The sequence below is a fragment of the Nerophis lumbriciformis genome, linkage group LG02 (genome assembly GCF_033978685.3).
Source record: "Nerophis lumbriciformis linkage group LG02, RoL_Nlum_v2.1, whole genome shotgun sequence".
In the NCBI taxonomy this organism is placed as follows: domain Eukaryota; kingdom Metazoa; phylum Chordata; class Actinopteri; order Syngnathiformes; family Syngnathidae; genus Nerophis; species Nerophis lumbriciformis.
In genome coordinates, this window is record NC_084549.2 from 62,517,501 (window position 1) to 62,537,298 (window position 19,798).

The window sequence follows — 19,798 nt, forward strand, 5'->3', positions numbered from 1 at the left end:
CCGCGCACACGTGCCAACGGACAGTTTGGAGCGGACACTTGAAATGTGCCAGATGAGAGCAGACGCTTTCACTTTTGTCCAATTAAAAAGTCTCCACGCACCTCCTTGCATGTGAACGTCCACCGGTCTCCCGGCGCCCTCCACGCCCGCGCTGGTGATGCCATGCCGCGGGGTCACGACGGCGGCGACGAGAGCGCTGGTGGTGTCGGTGGACTCTGGCTGAAGACGACTTCCCCGGGACGCCTGGCGCGGAACTTCCCCCTCAGGGATGTCGAGTGCGGCCAGAGGATGATGAACAACGCGGTTCGGATCGGGGACGGGCTGGGTCCGCCCGGTGCCGACATGAAGCAGGGCGCCCGGCTCAGCCTGCTGGGCAAGCCGCTGACGTACAGCGCGCAGGGCGGCCGCAGGAACGCGCGCTACCGCTGGCTCCAGAACTACCTGTACAACGTCCTGGAAAGACCCAGGGAGTGGGCGTTCGTCTACCACGCTTTTGTGTGAGTACACTTTTTTCTATCTTTAACACTAAAACAATAACACACTTGTGTTATGTCCACTTTAACAAACAAACAGGGCCGAGGTGAACTTTAGGGGCTCTCAGCCCCCAATCAAGTTGAAATACTATTAGGTTTATTTTGCTTCAGACATCCCTAACAAGTCCCACGAAACATTTTGCACAAGTCAACATGTCTGAAAAGGAGTAGTAAGAAGCAGAGTGTATTTATTCATTGACACCATATATTTCACTTGTTGAGACTAACAATATTGGGCTTGCCTACATTTTTCCATTTAGTGAACCATTTATCTTTGGTTCACTTGATGTGTGAGGATGGAAATTAAGGTGTTGAAACAGTTCATGCAATGTTAAGGAAAGGATGAAATAAGGAATAGTAAGGAAATAAGGAATATGTTAAACTAATTAGTTAATTGCTTAATTGGCTCTGTTGCTCCACTCCTATCAATGTCGCCCATTGAAGTTATTTGATAGAAGGCATGTTCTGATCAGGGTTTTATGCTGCTGATATTGATCATCCATGAGTACGATCGGTCGATACTGATACCGATCACATTTATTAAGCGAAACCAACATTTCTTACCTCGCAGCAGGCACAAGACATTGAAACAACGTTGAGAACTTGTTGAATTTAGGTCCTGACGTTGAGCATCTCAAACAATAACGTTGAAACATGCGTTTTGACAATGTTTAATCAAAGTCGGGTTCTGACGTTGATTTGACCATTGAAATTTGGTCATTTCCCAACCAAAATTCTACAAGAAAAATACAATGTTTAAAATTGGAAAGACCCAGGGAGTCTACCACGCTTTTGTGTGAGTACACGTTTTTCTATATTTGACTGTAAAACAATAACACACTTGTGTTATGTCCACTTTAACAAACAACCAGTGCCGGTTGTAGGAGGTGAACTTTATCATGTTAAAATACTCCTCGGTTTATTTTGCTTCAGACATCCCTAACAAGTCCCACGAAACATTTTGCACAAGTCAACATGTCTGAAAAGGAGTAGTAAGAAGCAGAGTGTATTTATACATTTACACCATATATTTCACATGTTCAGACTAACAATATTGCTCTTGCCTACATTTTTCCATTTAACTTTGGTTCACTTGATGTGTGAGGAAGGAAATTAAGGTGTTGAAACAGTTCATGCAATGTTAAGGAAAGGAGGAAATAAGGAATAGTAAGGAAATAATGAATATCTTAAACTAATTAGTTAATTGCTTCATTGGCTCTGTTGCTCCACTCCTATCAATGTCACCCATTGAAGTTATTTGATAGAAGGCATGTTCTGATCAGGGTTTTATGCTGCTGATATTGATCATCCATGAGTATGATCGGTCGATACTGATACCGATCACATTTATTAAGCGAAACCAACATTTCTTACCTCGCAGCAGGCACAAGACATTGAAACAACGTTGAGAACTTGTTGAATTAGGTCCTGACGTTGAGCAACTCAAACAATAACGTTGAAACATGCGTTTTGACAATGTTTAATCAAAGTCGGGTTCTGACGTTGATTTGACCATTGAAATTTGGTCATTTCCCAACCAAAATTCTACAAGAAAAATACAATGTTTAAAATTGGAAAGACCCAGGGAGTCTACCACGCTTTTGTGTGAGTACACGTTTTTCCATATTTGACAGTAAAACAATAACACACTTGTGTTATGTCCACTTTAACAAACAACCAGGGCCGGTTGTAGGAGGTGAACTTTATCATGTTAAAATACTCCTCGGTTTATTTTGCTTCAGACATCCCTAACAAGTCCCATGAAACATTTTGCACAAGTCAACATGTCTGAAAAAGAGTAGTAAGAAGCAGAGTGTATTTATTCATTTACACCATATATTTCACATGTTGAGACTAACAATATTGCTCTTGCCTACATTTTTCCATTTAACTTTGGTTCACTTGATGTGTGAGGAAGGAAATTAAGGTGTTGAAACAGTTCATGCAATGTTAAGGAAAGGAGGAAATAAGGAATAGTAAGGAAATAATGAATATGTTAAAGTAGTTAGTTAATTGCTTAATTGGTTCTGTTGCTCCACTCCTATCAATGTCGCCCATTGAAGTTATTTGATAGAAGGCATGTTCTGATCAGGGTTTTATGCTGCTGATATTGATCATCCATGAGTACGATCGGTCGATACTGATACCGATCACATTTATTAAGCGAAACCAACTTTCCTTACCTCGCAGCAGGCACAAGACATTGAAACAACGTTGAGAACTTGTTGAATTAGGTCCTGATATTGAGCAACTCAAACAATAACGTTGAAACATGCGTTTTGACAATGTTTAATCAATGTCGGGTTCTGATGTTGATTTGACCATTGAAATTTGGTCATTTCCCAACCAAAATTCTACAACAAAAATACAATGTTGAAACTGGAAAGACCCAGGGAGTCTACCACGCTTTTGTGTGAGTACACGTTTTTCTATCTTCGACACTAAAACAATAACACACTTGTGTTATGTCCACTTTAACAAACAACCAGGGCCGGTTGTAGAAGGTGAACTTTAGGGGCGCTCAGCCCCCAATTAAGTTAAAATACTATTGGGTTTATTTTGCTTCAGACATCCCTAACAAGTCCCACGAAACATTTTGCACAAGTCAACATGTCTGAAAAGGAGTAGTAAGAAGCAGAGTGTATTTATTCATTTACACCAAATATTTCACATGTTGAGACTAACAATATTGCGCTTGCCTACATTTTTCCATTCAACTTTGGTTCACCTGATGTGTGAGGATGGAAATTAAGGTGTTGAAACAGTTCATGCAATGTTAAAGAAAGGATTAAATAAGGAATAGTAAGGAAATAAGGAATATGTTAAACTAATTAGTTAATTGCTTAATTGGCTCTGTTGCTCCACTCCTATCAATGTCGCCCATTGAAGTTATTTGATACAAGGCATGTTCTGATCAGGGTTTTATGCTGCTGATATTGATCATCCATGAGTATGATCGGTCGATACTGATACCGATCACATTTATTAAGCGAAACCAACATTTCTTACCTCGCAGCAGGCACAAGACATTGAAACAACGTTGAGAACTTGTTGAATTAGGTCCTGACGTTGAGCAACTCAAACAATAACGTTGAAACAACATGCGTTTTGACAACGTTTAATCAATGTCAGGTTCTGACGTTGATTTGACCATTGAAATTTGGTCATTTCCCAACCAAAATTCTACAAGAAAAATACAATGTTGAAACTGGAAAGACCCAGGGAGTCTACCACGCTTTTGTGTGAGTACACGTTTTTCTATCTTTGACACTAAAACAATAACACACTTGTGTTATGTCCACTTTAACAAACAACCAGGTGAACATTAGGGGCTCTCAGCCCCCAATCATGTTAAAATACTATTCGGTTTATTTTGCTTCAGACATCGCTAACAAGTTCCACGAAACATTTTGCACAAGTCAACATGTCTGAAAAGGAGTAGGAAGAAGCAGAGTGTATTTATTCATTTACACCATATATTTCACATGTTCAGACTAACAATATTGCGCTTGCCTATATTTTCCCATTTAACTTTGGTTCACTTGATTTGTGAGTAAGGAAAGGAAGGTGTTGAAACAGTTCATGCAATGTTAAAGAAAGGATGAAATAAGGAGCAGTAAGGAAATAAGGAATATGTTAAACTAATTAGTGAATTGCTTAATTGGCTCTGTTGCTCCACTCCTATCAATGTCGCCCATTGAAGTTGTTTGATAGAAGGGTTGTTCTGATAGTGGTTGTTTTGTTTCCCCAATATATGAATCAGTGCATTCATCATTACACTGGATAACATACACCAGATTGTTTTTGTGGGTGTGGGGTGTCCGGTCTTTAGGATGCACCAGTCTCTGTCTAAGGGTGTTGCCTGGTGTGAAGTGTACTGGGATGCTGTGTTGGTTAAAGGGGAACATTATCACAATTTCAGAAGGGTTAAAACCATTAAAAATCAGTTCCCAGTGGCTTATTTTATTTTTCAAAGTTTTTTTCAAAATTGTACCCATCACGCAATATCCCTAAAAAAAGCTTCAAAGTGCCCATCGTTATATACACCCGTCCATTTTCCTGTGACGTCACACAGTGATGCCAACACAAACAAACATGGCGGATAGAACAGCAAGCGAGGATGAATTCGGCGATCGCCTTCTAACCAACGATTGGTATGTGTTTGTTTGGCATTAAAGGAAACTAACAACTATGAACTAGGTTTACAGCATATGAAATACATTTGGCAACAACATGCACTTTGAAAGTGCAGACAGCCCATTTCAGGCACGCTAAGAACATATATTTTTCCACAAGTTCAGCACTCAGGTTAGCCATACCTACTTAGACACAAAATACTGCATTACACAAGACTACCCGAATGTACTCGAATGATTGAAAAAAATAAATGTTTTTAAGCTAAATTATTGGTAAACACAATTTATGTATAATAATTTACGTAAAACCGCGAGTAATGAATAAAGTTTTCATCAATTAATATATTCTGTAGACATACCCTCATCCGCTCTCTATTCCTGAAAGCTGATTTGTCCAGTTTTGGAGTTGATATCCACACATTCTTGCCATCTCTGTCGTAGCATAGCTTTCGTCGGTAAAGTGTGCGGAACAAACGTCCAATTTCTTGCCACTTTCGCATCTTTGGGCCACTGGTGCAATTTTGAATCCGTCCCTGTTCGTGTTGTTACACCCTCCGACAACACACCGACGAAAGTGAGAAAATGGCGGATTGTGACGTCATCGCTCCGAGAGCGAATAATAGAAAGGCGTTTAATTCGCCAAATTTCACCCACTTAGAGTTCGGAAATCGGTTAAAAAAATATATGGTCTTTTTTCTGCAACATCAAGGTATATATTGATGCTTACATAGGTCTGGTGATAATGTTCCCCTTTAAAAAGTCTTCTGAGTTTCTCAGATAGAGTTGTGTCTTTCATTTTCCTTGTGGATGAGGAGGATGACATATTTGACTACAAGTGCTTCTCCTTCTTGCAGTCCTCCATTTGATGTTAGATGTTGCAGTTGGCGCTTCGAGTGTCTTGAATATCCTCCTGCTTCCTTAAGCCGAGGGCTTCCTTGGCGATGTCAGCGATGCGTTTTGTCAGACGCTGACTCCTGCCAGAAATTGGAATGCATGCATCGATGTTGTTGACATCCACCCCCTTTTGATTGCAGAAAGTTGGCCACCTGTTGCTCTGCTCTGGTTCCCCTCCTCTGATCTCCCTGGCATTAGGCCTGCCTGTGATGTGGAGCCCACTCATAATCACATTGTTCATGCATGTGTTCTGCTCCCAATCATCAATTTTACACATCGTTTACAATTAAATGGGATCCTTTTCATCATTTTGCTTCTTTAAAGCATCTGTTTTTTTCTCCCAGCCTGTCCATTTGTTTGTGAAGTGATGCATGTTTATCATTCTTTGTTTGTGAACATTTCATGTCATAATTTTCGCTCCCTATTTACACATATCTCCTTTTTTGCCAGTGCCGTTTGTCAGACAGTGCAGGTGCATTGTTGAATGCACACCTTTGTGGTGTGCTGTAAATTCCAGACTATAAGCCGCAACATTTTTCCTACACTTTGAACCCTGCGGTTTATAAAACAGTGCGGCTATTTTAAGGAAACTATTTGTGTCATGATCTGTGGTCCGGATCATGTTTTGTTTAGTTATGCTGTTAGTTTTGGACTTCCTTAGTTCCTGGTTTCACTTCCTTGTTTGAGTTTGTTTTGGTTTCCATGGTTACCCATTAGTTTCACCTGTTCCACGTTTGGACTCACACACACCTGTCACCAATCATGTCAATGTTACTTAAGCTTACCTTTGTTCATCACTCGTTCTGCCTGCATTGTCGTTATGTCACACCGGTTCATGTCTCGTTTGGACAGAGTAAGTTTCCATGTCCATGTCCTAGTTTTTGTTAATTAGCAGCTTCTTATGTTTTAGGCACACTAGCCTTTTTTGGTTGTATTTTTGTGTTTTGTGGTAGTGAGTGATTTATGTCAATAAATCCAAGCCTACCTTCACGCTGTCGTCCGGAGCTGTCTCTTTTGCGTTGGAAGAACAACCCCGCAGCTAGCTGCGACCCCCATTGTGACAATTTGCCATAATGCAAATAGTTGAAAAAAAAAAACTCAGGCAAACACACTGAAAAGGTGTGTTGTTGTTTGTGCTATGGCGCTATCTTTGGGACGAGTTCACTCACCGCATGTGCTGCAGTGTCCTGTCATGTAGTGCTTTCAACCGGAAGTAGAAGTGCCGTTTTGTCTAGTAACGTTTCTACTCGTATGGATTCTTCATTCATCACTTCAAGCTATAAGTTTTACAATACAACTAAAACAATTCTTCCTTACAAAACCGTCCCATGTGTGTAGGAGTGTTTTCATGCATATTTGTACGCGCTATCGTAATGTAATCAAGCTAGCGCAGTTAGCATTAGCGAATATACTAGCACGTTTACGAGTGTCTGTGTTAGTATTATTAACCTCAAATGGCATTCTGTTTGTATTATTTCAGTTTCACAAATTCCTCAGTAAATTCACCAAAATGTCACCATGGAGTTATTGAGTCTGTTTAGCTGATTGGAGAGCTAGCTTCTGCAGCTAGTGGATCGATTACGATGACTTCTGTTTTGTTTTATCATCCCTTTTACTGCCGTGTTACAGACACTGTTTGGAAACAATTAAGGTATGTAAATAAACGTTGACAAAATGTTTCTGTATAAATAACTAATTTCAAAACTTATATATCTATGGTTTAGGGTCTGGTGCGGCTAATATATAGATCTTTTTTTCTTCTGAAAGTTCGGAAAATATGATAGTTATGTTTTGCGTTTCTTTTCATGCTCATGCTCTGGTGCTTTCTTTTGCATTCTCACCCGCGGTTGATTGTTTCTCCTAAGGTGGTACTCTTGTTTTTTTATACACTGCTTGGTAGCTAATAATAAAGGAATTGCACATCAACTGCCTTCTCTGCATCCTGGGATTACGCAATCAACCGCAACCTTGCGGTAATTATTGCATGAGAGAAAGCTACAAACTGAGAACACATGCAAACTGCAATCTGAAAATAAATACGGAGGTGGGAATAATTGGGCACCTTATGATTAGATTTTTGGCGTGACGATTCGATTCACAATCCATTCTCAAATTAAAACGATTCTCACTGATATGTTATTTTGGTATTTGAATTATGATGAATCAAATAACAAGTTACAGGTTACAAAAGTTCATCTTGGCTGCTGATGTAAGACTTATATGTGCAGTGTTGGCCTAAAAATCCATCCATCCATCCATTTCCTACCGCTTGTCCCTTTCGAGTTTGCGGGGGTGTTGTTGTCTATCTCAGCTGCATTCGGGCGGATGGCGGGGTACACCCTGGACAAGTCACCAACTCATCGCAGGGCCAACACAGATAGACAGACAACATTCACACTCACATTCGCCGACTTATTTTGAAAGTTTCATTTACAAAAATTACAGAATGTTAATCCATGTAATAAAAGAAAATATAGCAGCTCCAGCTTTACAATACTTCTAGAAATTTACAAGGCAATTAGAAAGACATACAAACACAATACTTATTAATACACTACTAAAAAAAAGGAAAAACAAAACTTAATAAAAGCAGCTGTATCAACACTGATAATAAGATCAATAAAAGTGTAATGTTTTTAAATCCCCAAATTCGCTATCTGGGGGAAGAAAAAGTGTGATTAAAAAATAAAAAAAAGATTGTCATAAATGATGAATCGATTTAGAATTGGAATAATTAAGGCAACAATTGTCATTTGGATGTGATTCGATTCTTTTTTTAGCCCCCCTAGTATGTGTGTTGTTTGCAGCTTGTTGTGTTGTTGTTTGCAGTGATTCTTGATTTGCACAAAAAGTTTGCACATCAATAAAAATTAAAGCTGCAAGCAGCGATGGACGGGACCGACTTTGACGGCACATAAAATCCAAACCGGAGCAGTAATTAAAACTCTTTGGTCAACTTTTAATCAGAAGGGTTCAATCTCTCTCCTGTGCTAGTTTGAAGCCGACACGACAAACACGCTCAGAGGAGATAATGTTTGAAAAAAGGTGACCGGTTTTTACAAAACTTTTGTTTTGAAGGGGGGATTGCAAACTTCCTGTTGATTTTTGATGGGGGTTGTCAATATATGAAATGTAGGTCTAAGTGAGACCTACATAGAGGTTTTTGTTTCATGTCTATAAGACATTCCTACCTACTGGAAGTTACAGGCAGTTTTGTCTGAGTTTTCTTCCTAGGAGCAGTTGTGTCGGTGTTTTCTTCCTGGGGGGGCGCTAGAGTGTAATTTTGAGTTTTGGAGTTTTGTTTTTTTATTAGATTGCAATTGTTGCCAGTCCTGATGTGTGTGTCCAGTTTGGTGAGTTTTGAAGCATGTTAAGGGGGTCAAATTACAGCTCAAAGAGGCAAAAGTGACAGTTTTTACTAAACTTTTGATTTGAAGGGGAAATTGCCAACTTCCTGTTGAAGGATGTCAATGTATGAAATCTAGGTCTAAGTCAGACCTACATAGAGGTTTTTGTTTCATGTCTCTACGACATTCCTACCGGAAGTTACAAGCAGTTTTGTCTGTGTTTTTTCCTAGGGGGCGCTAGAGCGCAATTTTGAGTTTTGGGGTTTGTTTTTTTTATTAGATGGCAATTTTCGCCAGTCCTGATGTGTGTGTCAAATATGGTGAGTTTTGAAGCATGTTAAGGGGGTCAAATTACAGCTCAAAGAGGCGGCGGAATAATAATAATAAAACCTTACAATTACAATAGGGTCCTCTGTCCCAAAGGGACATTGCGGTCCCTAAAAATTGTTATTCAACAGTTTTGTTTATATATTTTAGTTTTTAATTACATAGCTCTTTGGTGTACCCACGTCCTGAACACCCCATTAGCATCCTCTGTCGTGACTCGTTCAGGTGTGGCACAGTCCAACTTCATCAACATATTTTCCTCCGGTTTATGAGAGAAATGTACATTAAAAGTAAACTTACATTTCTGAATGATTAGTTCCTGTGCCAACGACGGCGGCAAGATGTTGCGGTCGTAATGGCTCCCGACCGCACAAGAAGGGAAATGGCTCGTCTGACTGCAGTCGTTGCTCACTTAGGAGACACTGCCCCTTAGCGTTCCGGAAGAGAATTGCAAGTAATGCGTCAGCCCGCGCGCAAGAGCTTTAAACGAATCAAGGCGCTGTCAGCCACGTGATGCGAGAGCCAATTTCAGCCTAAACACCTTCCTACTGGTCAGATATGATGGTGGTAATGTATATGGATAGGATGCCGAGTAAGCTTTTCTTTGCAGTTCTCGAACGAAACGTATATTTTTTTTTCCTTTGGTGCGTTAAAAATTTGTGAAATTACAGCCTCCGCCAAGACTTAAACTTTCATCGAATGGTCTGAACGGTGACAAAACTAAAAGACTGGGGACTGGGGAAGGATGGTCTCTGGGAGAGTATCTTCTGTTGGGGGAGAGAACGTTTTTGACAAAGCATCAGATTTTCTTTTGAGTGAACCAGGGTGAAAGGTGATAAAGAAGTCAAGTCTTGTGAGGAATAGGGGACCACTGAGACTGGCAGGGATTGAGATGTTGGGCAGAGCAGAGGTAGGCTAGGTTCCGATGATCTGTATAAATGATAAAGGGGTGTTTAGCACCCTCCAGCCAGTGCCTCCATTCTTGTAGGGCGAGGACCACTGCCAGAAGCTCTCAGTTCCCGATATCATAGTTCCTTTATGCAGGTGAAAGGCGTTTGGAGTAGGCGACGCAGAGTTGCAGCTTCAGATCGGAACTGGAATGCTGGGACAAAACAGCCCCTACCCCGGTGTCAGATGCGTCTACCTCTGAAAAAAATGGGAGATCAGGATTAGAGTGAACTAACACTGGAGCGGAGGTAAAAAGGGATTTAAGGTGTCGAAAAGCCTGGTCAGCCTCCGAAGACCACACAAAAGGAACCTTAAAGGACGTTAATCTATTTAAAGGTTGAGCTACTTTACTGAAGTCTCTAATAAAATGTCGGTAAAAGTCTGCAAACCCCAGAAACCTTTGCAGCAGCTTCCTGGAGGACGACGTTGGCCAGTCTACCAAAGCTTGGACCTTAGCTAGGTCTGGCTTAACCTGCCCCCTCTCCACAATCAACCCCAAAAACGACACTGGGAGAATGAAAAGTGCACTTTTTGGGGTTTAACAAATAAACGGTTTTCCAAATGTCTCTGCAAGACCAAACAGACTTGCTGATGGTGTAGTTCAATGGAGTGTGAAAAGATAAGTATGTCATCCAAGTAGACTGCCACAAAATGGCCTATCATGTCGCGGAGAACATCATTATTTAAACACTGAAAAACACCAGGAGAATTTGTCAGGCCGCACGGCATGACGCAATACTCAAAGTGGCCAAGAGGGGTGTTAAAAGCAGTTTTCCATTCATCGCCTTCACATATACGCACAAGGTGATACGCGCTACGTAAATCCAGTTTAGTAAATACTACCGCACCATGCAGAGGAGTAAGCGAATACACCAGCAGTGGAAGAGGGTATTTATTTTTAACAGTAATTTTGTTAAGGGAACGGTAGTCTATACAGGGTCGCAACCCACCATCCTTCTTCTTAACAAAAAAGAACCCAGTTGCCACAAAAGCGGAAGAGGAACGAATGTGTCCGGCGAAGCAGGTAGTGGAGACCCTGGAAGGAGGTCAATGGCACAGTCGTACGGGCCGTGGGGGGGTAGCAACGTCTTTACAAAAAACATTACTAAGCAAATTATATTCTTCAGGAATCAATGAAAGATCAGTGGGCTGTTGAGTTGGAAGAATGACTTTGTAATTTTAAGTGTGGTCCAATCTACGCTGGGACTGTGACGTCACAACCATGGAAGTCCAAGAACTAAAAGTGCCGAATGAGAAGGCATTATAAAAAAATTAACCTCCTCACGGTGATTACCAGAAATAAGGAGAGATGTGGCGTGTGTCTGATGAGTAATATTAGCCAAGTGGTGCCCGTCAATTGAACTAACATTCTCAATACATTCAACATCCACAGTAGGGATCTTTAAGGTCTCAACAAGCCCACTGTCAATAATGTTCTCATCCGCCCCTGAGTCAGTTAGTGCCTTAATAGGACAAGACCCCCACAAAACCCCCCTCATGACATAGTACCTTCCACTTGGAGTCTTCCCACCAGCGAAAAAGATCCAGATGTCGCCGCAGGAGCAGGTAATCTCTCCCGAGGAAGATCTCTGGTGGAAACTGAACGGTCCCTAGTAGGGCGCGCAGGACAGCGAGCGATGACGTGGTCCGCAGCTCCACTGTACAGCAACTTCAGCCGACGACTCCTCTCCGCTGATGACAGGCGGCTGCCACCCAGCTGCATGGACACGGCCCCCACTACCACCTCCACCGAGGCACCGCAGTCAGAAGGCCGAAACGACAGACCCTGAGGTTTGGACTGCGATTGCGTGAACCAGGCAGATGATTGACATCTGGCGGACATAGGATCCACCCCCTTCTGGGCGTGTCGCTCTTGTAGGCGGTTGTCCAAGCGTATTGACAGCGAAATTAGCTCCTCGAGGGTCTGGGTCTTGTCGCGGGCAGCCAGCTCGTCTTGGATGCGGAGGCTAAGACTGGCCAGGAATATTCCTCGCAATGCTCTCTCCCCCCAGCCACTCTGCGCCGCCAGGATCCGGAAGGAAATTGAGTGGTCGACTACAGAGGAGGACCCCTGGCAAGGAGCGAGGAGTTGGCTGCCTGCCTCTAGTTCCTTCACAGGGTGATCAAAAATGCTGCGCAGCTCAGCAGAAAACAGGGGTAGGCTGGAACAAAGTTCTGGTTTGCTCTCACATACCTCTATAGCCCAGCGTGCCACACGGGCGGAGTCCGTCGTGTACGACTGAGGCTGCTGTGCAAACACTAAGGAGCAGTGGTATAAAGAAAATCTGCATTGTCCAAAGTCCCCCTCATACCTGGGCGGATGTGGTATGCTGGGCTCTTGGGTAGGAAAACCCGATGTCGAGGCAACAGAGGAACAAGAGGTTCCAGCTGTAAGTTGAGCTGCCTCTGATCGGGTGATGGACAAACATGCGTGTGTGCATTTCCTGCACAAGCGTTGTCAGGTTCGACAAAATCTGTTCGTGATGGCTTATTTGCTCGCAATGAGTCCTGAGAGCCAACCGAATAGGATTCTCGTCTGCGGGTTCTATGGATGACTCGGCGATTCTGTCACAATGCTGTGCAACACAGTAGAGAGGAACCCAAGGATGCAGACGGACGGTGAGTAAAACAGTTATTTTAATGGGGAATTGTACTCACAAAAGCAATCCAAACTGTGCCAAAAAAGAGAAAGCTAAATGTGCACCGTGGAAAATACAAAAACTACTATATACAAAAATAAACTAAACTTGGGTTGGAGTAGCAGGACGTGCAAACTACAAAAACAACACCAAGCTGGATGGCACTGGGAATTGCCAAGATAGCAAGTACAAGAATACTCTAAGCATAATCATCTGGCGTGGAGAGCTGAGAAGTGGAATCGCGAAGTGCCATCCAGCTGTCAAGGTGCTGCTTAAGTAGCCCTAGGGATAATTGGAAGCAGCTGTGCACGTCTCACAACTCCGCCCACAAGGGGAACACAGGAACTCGAGGACGAAGGATAAATGTAGTAAGTGCAAAGTGAACTGCACCACAAGAGGAAAACTGAGAATACAAACCACAAGGTGGCAGCAGGCGGTGACTGAAGCAGGTACTGTATATTACAAGGCAAAGAATGTGAAATGTGAAACAAAGGAAATTGACCAAGGGGAAGTGACGACTACTACAAAATAAAATAAAAGTCGCAACACCTTAAAAATAAGTGGGTTTTTTTACGTGAAAGTAAATGAAAGTAATATAATGCATGAATGGATGTATATAGTGTAATATATTTGGGAGGGTTGTAATCTTTCAATCAGCGTGGATCTAAGGGAGCTTTATTTTTCAACTCAAATGTAAGCAAATGCGCCAACAGCGTCAATTCCGGTCCTTTAACAATTGCCATTTCTTCGGAATCAAAATATACATTCAATTGATTACATAATCGCCTATTATTCGCGCACTATTGACAAGTGATGCACCGAAAATTCGGTCGTCAATCAATCAATCAATCAATCAATGTTTATTTATATAGCCCAAAATCACGAGTTTCTCAAAGGGCTGCAGAAGCCACAACGACATCCTCGGCTCAGATCCCACATCAGGGCAAGGAAAAACTCAACCCAATGGGACAATGAGAAACCTTTAGTTTCTTATTCCGTCTGAAATAGTGATCACTGCAAACTCTTCGACTCTGCTCCCCTGTGTGAGCTGCTTTTCTGCGTTCTGCGTTTCGTAAAATTTTGCACTCTTCCACCCTTTTTGATTACCTCTCGAGGAACTCTGAAGAAATGTTTATCCTTTCCGCGATTTGAACGATTCGTACAGCCGAAAACAACCCAATCATAGGGCTTTTTTCCTTCAAGAAAGGCTTAATGGCACCTCGTACCCATTGAGAACAGAGCTAGCTTGACCACCACGCATATTGACGTCAGTAAATTCCAAGCAATTGGTGGGTTGCAATCACGTGACCTAGTGGCACATCCGGACACTTCCGGGTTTCAGGCAATGGTCTAAGTGCCATTAGGCTACTGTTTATTTACCCAAAGATTTGAGCTCATTTTGAAAGGTTTAGAGGCAAATATTAAAACGATCACAGAAAAAATATTTTAAATGGAATAGAGTGGATTTTACACTCTTAAGAAAAAAATATATCTATAAAAATTAAAATAAAGACATACAACACCAAGAGGTTACTGCTACCCCACTTCATTTGACAAGGTATTAAGAGAAGAAAAGATTGGAGGCACATCATGTATCTGAGGGGTCCACAAATTAAACATTAATCGGTGAAAGACAAAGTTGAACTTATTTGTGCATCGGTACGTATTTGATTGAAATAACGAGTGCTGCTGTGATCGTGGCGCTAATGAGAAAAAGGATACGTTTGTTTGCAGTTGATTTCCTGCTACAAATATTAGTCATCTACAATTCATGTCTGCAGTTGTTTTTATGATGTAAAGTATATTTTGTCTCATTATTTAGCTATAGATGTCCCTGTTGTTCAGCATGAATCTTTGCTAGCGATATCAAGATTTAGTATATACTGTTGAGCTACGAGAGATTTATTCATCTAGTTTACTAATACTATTAAGGATATTTTCTTGATGCTAACAAATAGCACAAAGACGCCATAATGTGGTCATCTGCACCTAATAAAGCACTTGGCTTTCCTGCACAACAACAACTAAACTTTTAGTTTCTGTTATTAAAATCGAGAATTATAATACTGTTGATTGGACAAACAATCACAGTATTTATTACTAGGACTTAACGTGACGTTAGTTTATTTGCACAAGCAGGTCTTCCTAGTTATATTTAGGCATATCAACCACAAAAGAACACAAACTAATGCGATCTCTTGTTTCTTTACGTTTAATTCAACTCTCAAACACTACTAATATAGTAGAGAATAAACTGGATTGGATCACAGAAAGTTTCTCAAACAAATCAAATGTTCAAACAAACATTTTACAAAGTGTTCACTGCAGACACAAGCACGGTCCGATTGTATTCCACAAGATGATGAAAGTGATATTTTTCCTTCGACGTGCTTTAATTTTTTCCTGACTTTATTACCTTTATCAACTGCTTCTTTCGGGACTCTATGAAAGCTATTTCCTATCTCTGTATTTGAATGATTGGAACACTGAAGAACAGAACAGAAATACCACATTTTCTTTTCAAACTCCCTCTCTGTTTTAATGCTGCTACGCTCAAGCTGCTTGACCACCGTGTGAATTAAGACGGATGTGACGTCACATGCAACCCTCCTATACATACTTGATTGCAGTGACGTGCGGTCACTGGAGGCAGGTGAGGCCCCGCCTCACCTGCCATCATGGAAAGAAAAAAAATGTAAAAAGGAAAAAAATGTATTAAATTGTTATATGTATTCAGTGATTATACTATAAAGTTATTTTCCATTTATCTTCACCAGTTTTAGATTATTTTTATTCAAAATCGCAGAATTTTCACATTTGCCGTTCAACTACTGAAAAGAGACGGTGCGGTGATCAGCAGCCAGTTGAGGCACGTCACTCAGTTGTGCCTCAACATGGATTGCGGACTCGGCTAACTGCTGGCCTGCTGTGCAGTGAGACCGTATTGCTATATGAATTATATTATACATTTCCATAGTTTAGTTAGCTGAGGTATATAATGTACAGTGTATTTTGTCAACACCTGTATGTGTGTAAAGTATTTCTTGTGCTGAGCAATCATAAAACTGCTGCGAAGACGCACTGTGTGAGGCTCGCAGTAATACCGCCTCCTGGTGCCGGTTAATGCACCCCCATTCAGAATGCACCCTCCGACGGGAGCGCCACACCAACCAAAGCCCACACCCAAACCCTCCACGTGCAAGACCGAATCCACCCAAAAAAAAGTCACTTAACAAGAAGCCAAAAAGTGCAAAAACAACAATGCTCGCGCCGGAGGAGCCGTGAACGACTGCAGGGACACAACATTAGGTACACCTGCAGACTGCAGCACGGATTTCATATTTCATTCATTCACAACTCCTTCAACACGAACACCACTGTTCCCGCACTTATAAGTAAAGGTAAGACCATAACGTTTTTTTTAATTAAATGTGCTTTTTTGTGTGCTACAGTTTGTATGTGTAAAGTTAAAGTTTAGTTAAAGTACCAATGATTGTCACACACACAATAGGTGTGGTGAAATTTGTCCTCTGCATTTGACCCATCCCTTGATCACCCCCTGGGAGGTGAGGGGAGCAGTGGGCAGCAGCGGCGCCGCGCCCGGCAATAATTTTTGGTGATTTAACCCCCAATTCCAACCCTTGATGCTGAGTGCCAAGCAGGGAAGAATGCTGGTATGAGCTTTTAAACATAACCCGTTAACTGCTGCCAATCAAATGGTGAATAAGATACTCTTTAGGGTTCATATGTTTGTAAATCTGACTGTGATGAAGTCAGTGCCTCACCAGCCATCAACCTCACCGCACACCACTGCTTGATTGAGACTTTTATTAGTAGATTGCACAGTACAGTACATATTGCGTACAATTGACCACTAAATGGTAACCCCCGAATAAGTTTTTCAACTTGTTTAAGTTGGGGTCCACGTTAATCAATTCATGGTACGAAAGAGGCCTGAGTCGGATATGAAAAATTCAGAATTGCACTGTTCACACTGACATGATGAAATCCAATACAGTTTCTAAATTGACCTGCCTTGGTGTGATATCATTGATCAGTGCTAAATAGAAATCGGCGCCCCCCAGTGTACGGGAGGCACACGGTGTATGACCAATAGTCCCATTAGAGAGTGTGCATAGACACTGGGACTTCACATGTAGCTGTGAAAATACATTTATATTATTTGAAAAATCTGACTAATTTAGTTCATGGAAACGTAATCGCTTAATTCTACATAAAAAATTGTTATAGGTATCGGTCTTGAAAAGCAGGAAGTGATCTGTATTGGTTTGGAAAAAAAGAATTAAAGCATCCCGATTCGGAATGTATCAGAGTGGAAAAAATGTTGGTTTAAACAAACAACTGTTCTGGAAAAACATAACAGTTGTGTCAATAAACGGCCCCAGACACTATTTGAGGGAATCCAATAATTGATGTCAAATGATTGTGGTGGTTGTACACGCACAAACAAGGAAACATACAGAACAATTGCTGTCAAATAAAAAAAACATTACCTCCCAACTTGCGCTTGGTGGAAGTCATGAAAAAAATCTGCTCATCTCACGGCATTTAGACAATTCCCGAGCGAAGTTGCGCCTCCACAGTGTCCAACATTTGTCTTATGTAAGACTGGAAGCTCCCAGCAGCACATGTGGACGAGAAGGTCAACAAGCTGTCAGCTGCACAGGCTGAACGAAACATTAAGCCTCGCGTGAGCAAGCCGGCACTTCACAGGCCTCAGACTTGGACCGTGGAGCCGCTGTGGGAAAAGGTCTGCAGCGGAGACGCCCCGAGCTCGGTGTGAAAGTTGTCTGATTTGGATTGTGCGTGAGTCTGCGAGGGGAAAAACAACAACATGCACTTTCTATTAAACAATTAGTCAAGTCACGACCGATCGGATTTAGGCCTCGCTGCTTGTAAACATGTCACACATATTTACTGATATACACTCATACAGTAGTATTAAATTGTGTGTGTGTGTGTGTGTGAGTGTACTGTGAAGTATCATCTCATCCCTCATAGTGTATACCTTCTATATACAATCAGTGCATCCAGGAAGTAAACACACCCCTTCGCTATTCTCACTAGAGATGTCCGATAATGGCTTTTTTGCCGATATTCCGATATTGTCCAACTCTTAATTACCGATTCCGATATCAACCGACACCGATATATACAGTCGTGGAATTAACACATTATCATGCCTAATTTTGTTGTGATGCCCCGCTGGATGCATTAAACAATGTAACAAGGTTTTCCAAAATAAATCAACTCAAGTTATGGAAAAAAATGCCAACATGGCACTGCTATATTTATTATTGAAGTCACAAAGTGCATTATTTTTTTTAACATGCCTCAAAACAGCATCTTGGAATTTGGGACATGCGGCGTTGGGTGGGGCGGGGTTGAGGTGAGGTAGGGGGGGTGTATATTGTAGCGTCCCGGAAGAGTTAGCGCTGCAAGGGGTTCTGGGTATTTGTTCTGTTGTGTTTATGTTGTGTTACGGTGTGGATGTTCTCCCGAAATGTGTTTGTCATTCTTGTTTGTTTGTAACAGTGTTAACGTTGTTTATACGGCCACCCTCAGTGTGACCTGTATGGCTGTTGACCAAGTATGCATTGCATTCACTTGTGTGTGTGTGAAAAGCCGTAGATATTATGTGACTGGGCCGGCACGCAAAGGCAGTGCCTTTAAAGGGGAACATTATCACAATTTCAGAAGGGTTAAAACCATTAAAAATCACTTCCCAGTGGCTTATTTTATTTTTCGAAGTTTTTTTCAAAATTTTACCCATCACGCAATATCCCTAAAAAAAGCTTCAAAGTGCCTGATTTTAACCACCCGTCCATTTTCCTGTGACGTCACACTGTGATGCCAATACAAACAAACATGGCGGATAGAACAGCAGGGTATAGCGACATTAGCTCGGATTCAGACTCAGATTTCAGCGGCTTAAGCGATTCAACAGATTACACATGTATTGAAACGGATGGTTGTAGTGTGGAGGCAGGTAGCGAAAACGAAATTGAAGAAGAAACTGAAGCTATTGAGCCATATCGGTTTGAACCGTATGCAAGCGAAACCGACACGACAGCCAGCGACACGGGAGAAAGCGAGGACGAATTCGGCGATCGCCTTCTAAACAACGATTGGTATGTGTTTGTTTGGCATTAAAGGAAACTAACAACTATGAACTAGGTTTACGGCATATGAAATACATTTGGCAACAACATGCACTTTGAGAGTGCAGACAGCCCAATTTCAGGCGCGCTAAGAACATATATTTTTCCACGATTTCAGCACTTAGGTTAACCATACCTAAATAGACACAAAATACTGCATTACACAAGACTACCCGAATGTACTCGAATGATTGAAAAAAAAAATAGTTTTTAAGCTAAATTATTGGTAAACACAGTTATGTATAATAATTTATGTAAACCGTGAGTAATGAATAACGTTTTCATCAATTAATATATTCTGTAGACATACCCTCATCCGCTCTCTTTTCCTGAAAGCTGATCTGTCCAGTTTTGGAGTTGATGTCAGCATCTGCTTTGAGTGTCGCAGGATATCCACACATTCTTGCCATCTCTGTCGTAGCAAAGCTTTCGTCGGTAAAGTGTGCGGAACAAACGACTGACCATTTCGTCGGCTTTCCCCACAGCCTCGTATTTTGAACAAATTTCGTCCAATTTCTTGCCACTTTCGCATCTTTGGGCCACTGGTGCAACTTGAATCCGTCCCTGTTCGTGTTGTTACACCCTCCGACAACACACCGACGAAAGTGAGAAAATGGCATATTGCTTCCCGATGTGACGTCACGTTGTGACGTCATCGCTCCGAGAGCGAATAATAGAAAGGCATTTAATTCGCCAAAATTCACCCATTTAGAGTTCGGAAATCGGTTTAAAAAATACATGGTCTTTTTTCTGCAACGTCAAGGTATATATTGATGCTTACATAGGTCTGGT

General features: G+C 41.6%; 1 protein-coding gene across 1 annotated transcript in view; it reads left to right on the forward strand.

The window, feature by feature from the left end:
* The window catches only part of kcnq5a (potassium voltage-gated channel, KQT-like subfamily, member 5a), a 198,164-nt gene that overhangs the window by 182 nt on the left and 178,184 nt on the right, over positions 1-19,798 (forward strand). The window contains exon 1 of the mRNA XM_072915247.1: positions 1-497. This exon is cut by the window's left edge and continues 182 nt beyond it. Within this exon, the coding sequence (XP_072771348.1) occupies positions 163-497 (335 nt within the window). The 5' untranslated portion in view covers positions 1-162. The remainder of the gene's footprint in view (positions 498-19,798) is intronic.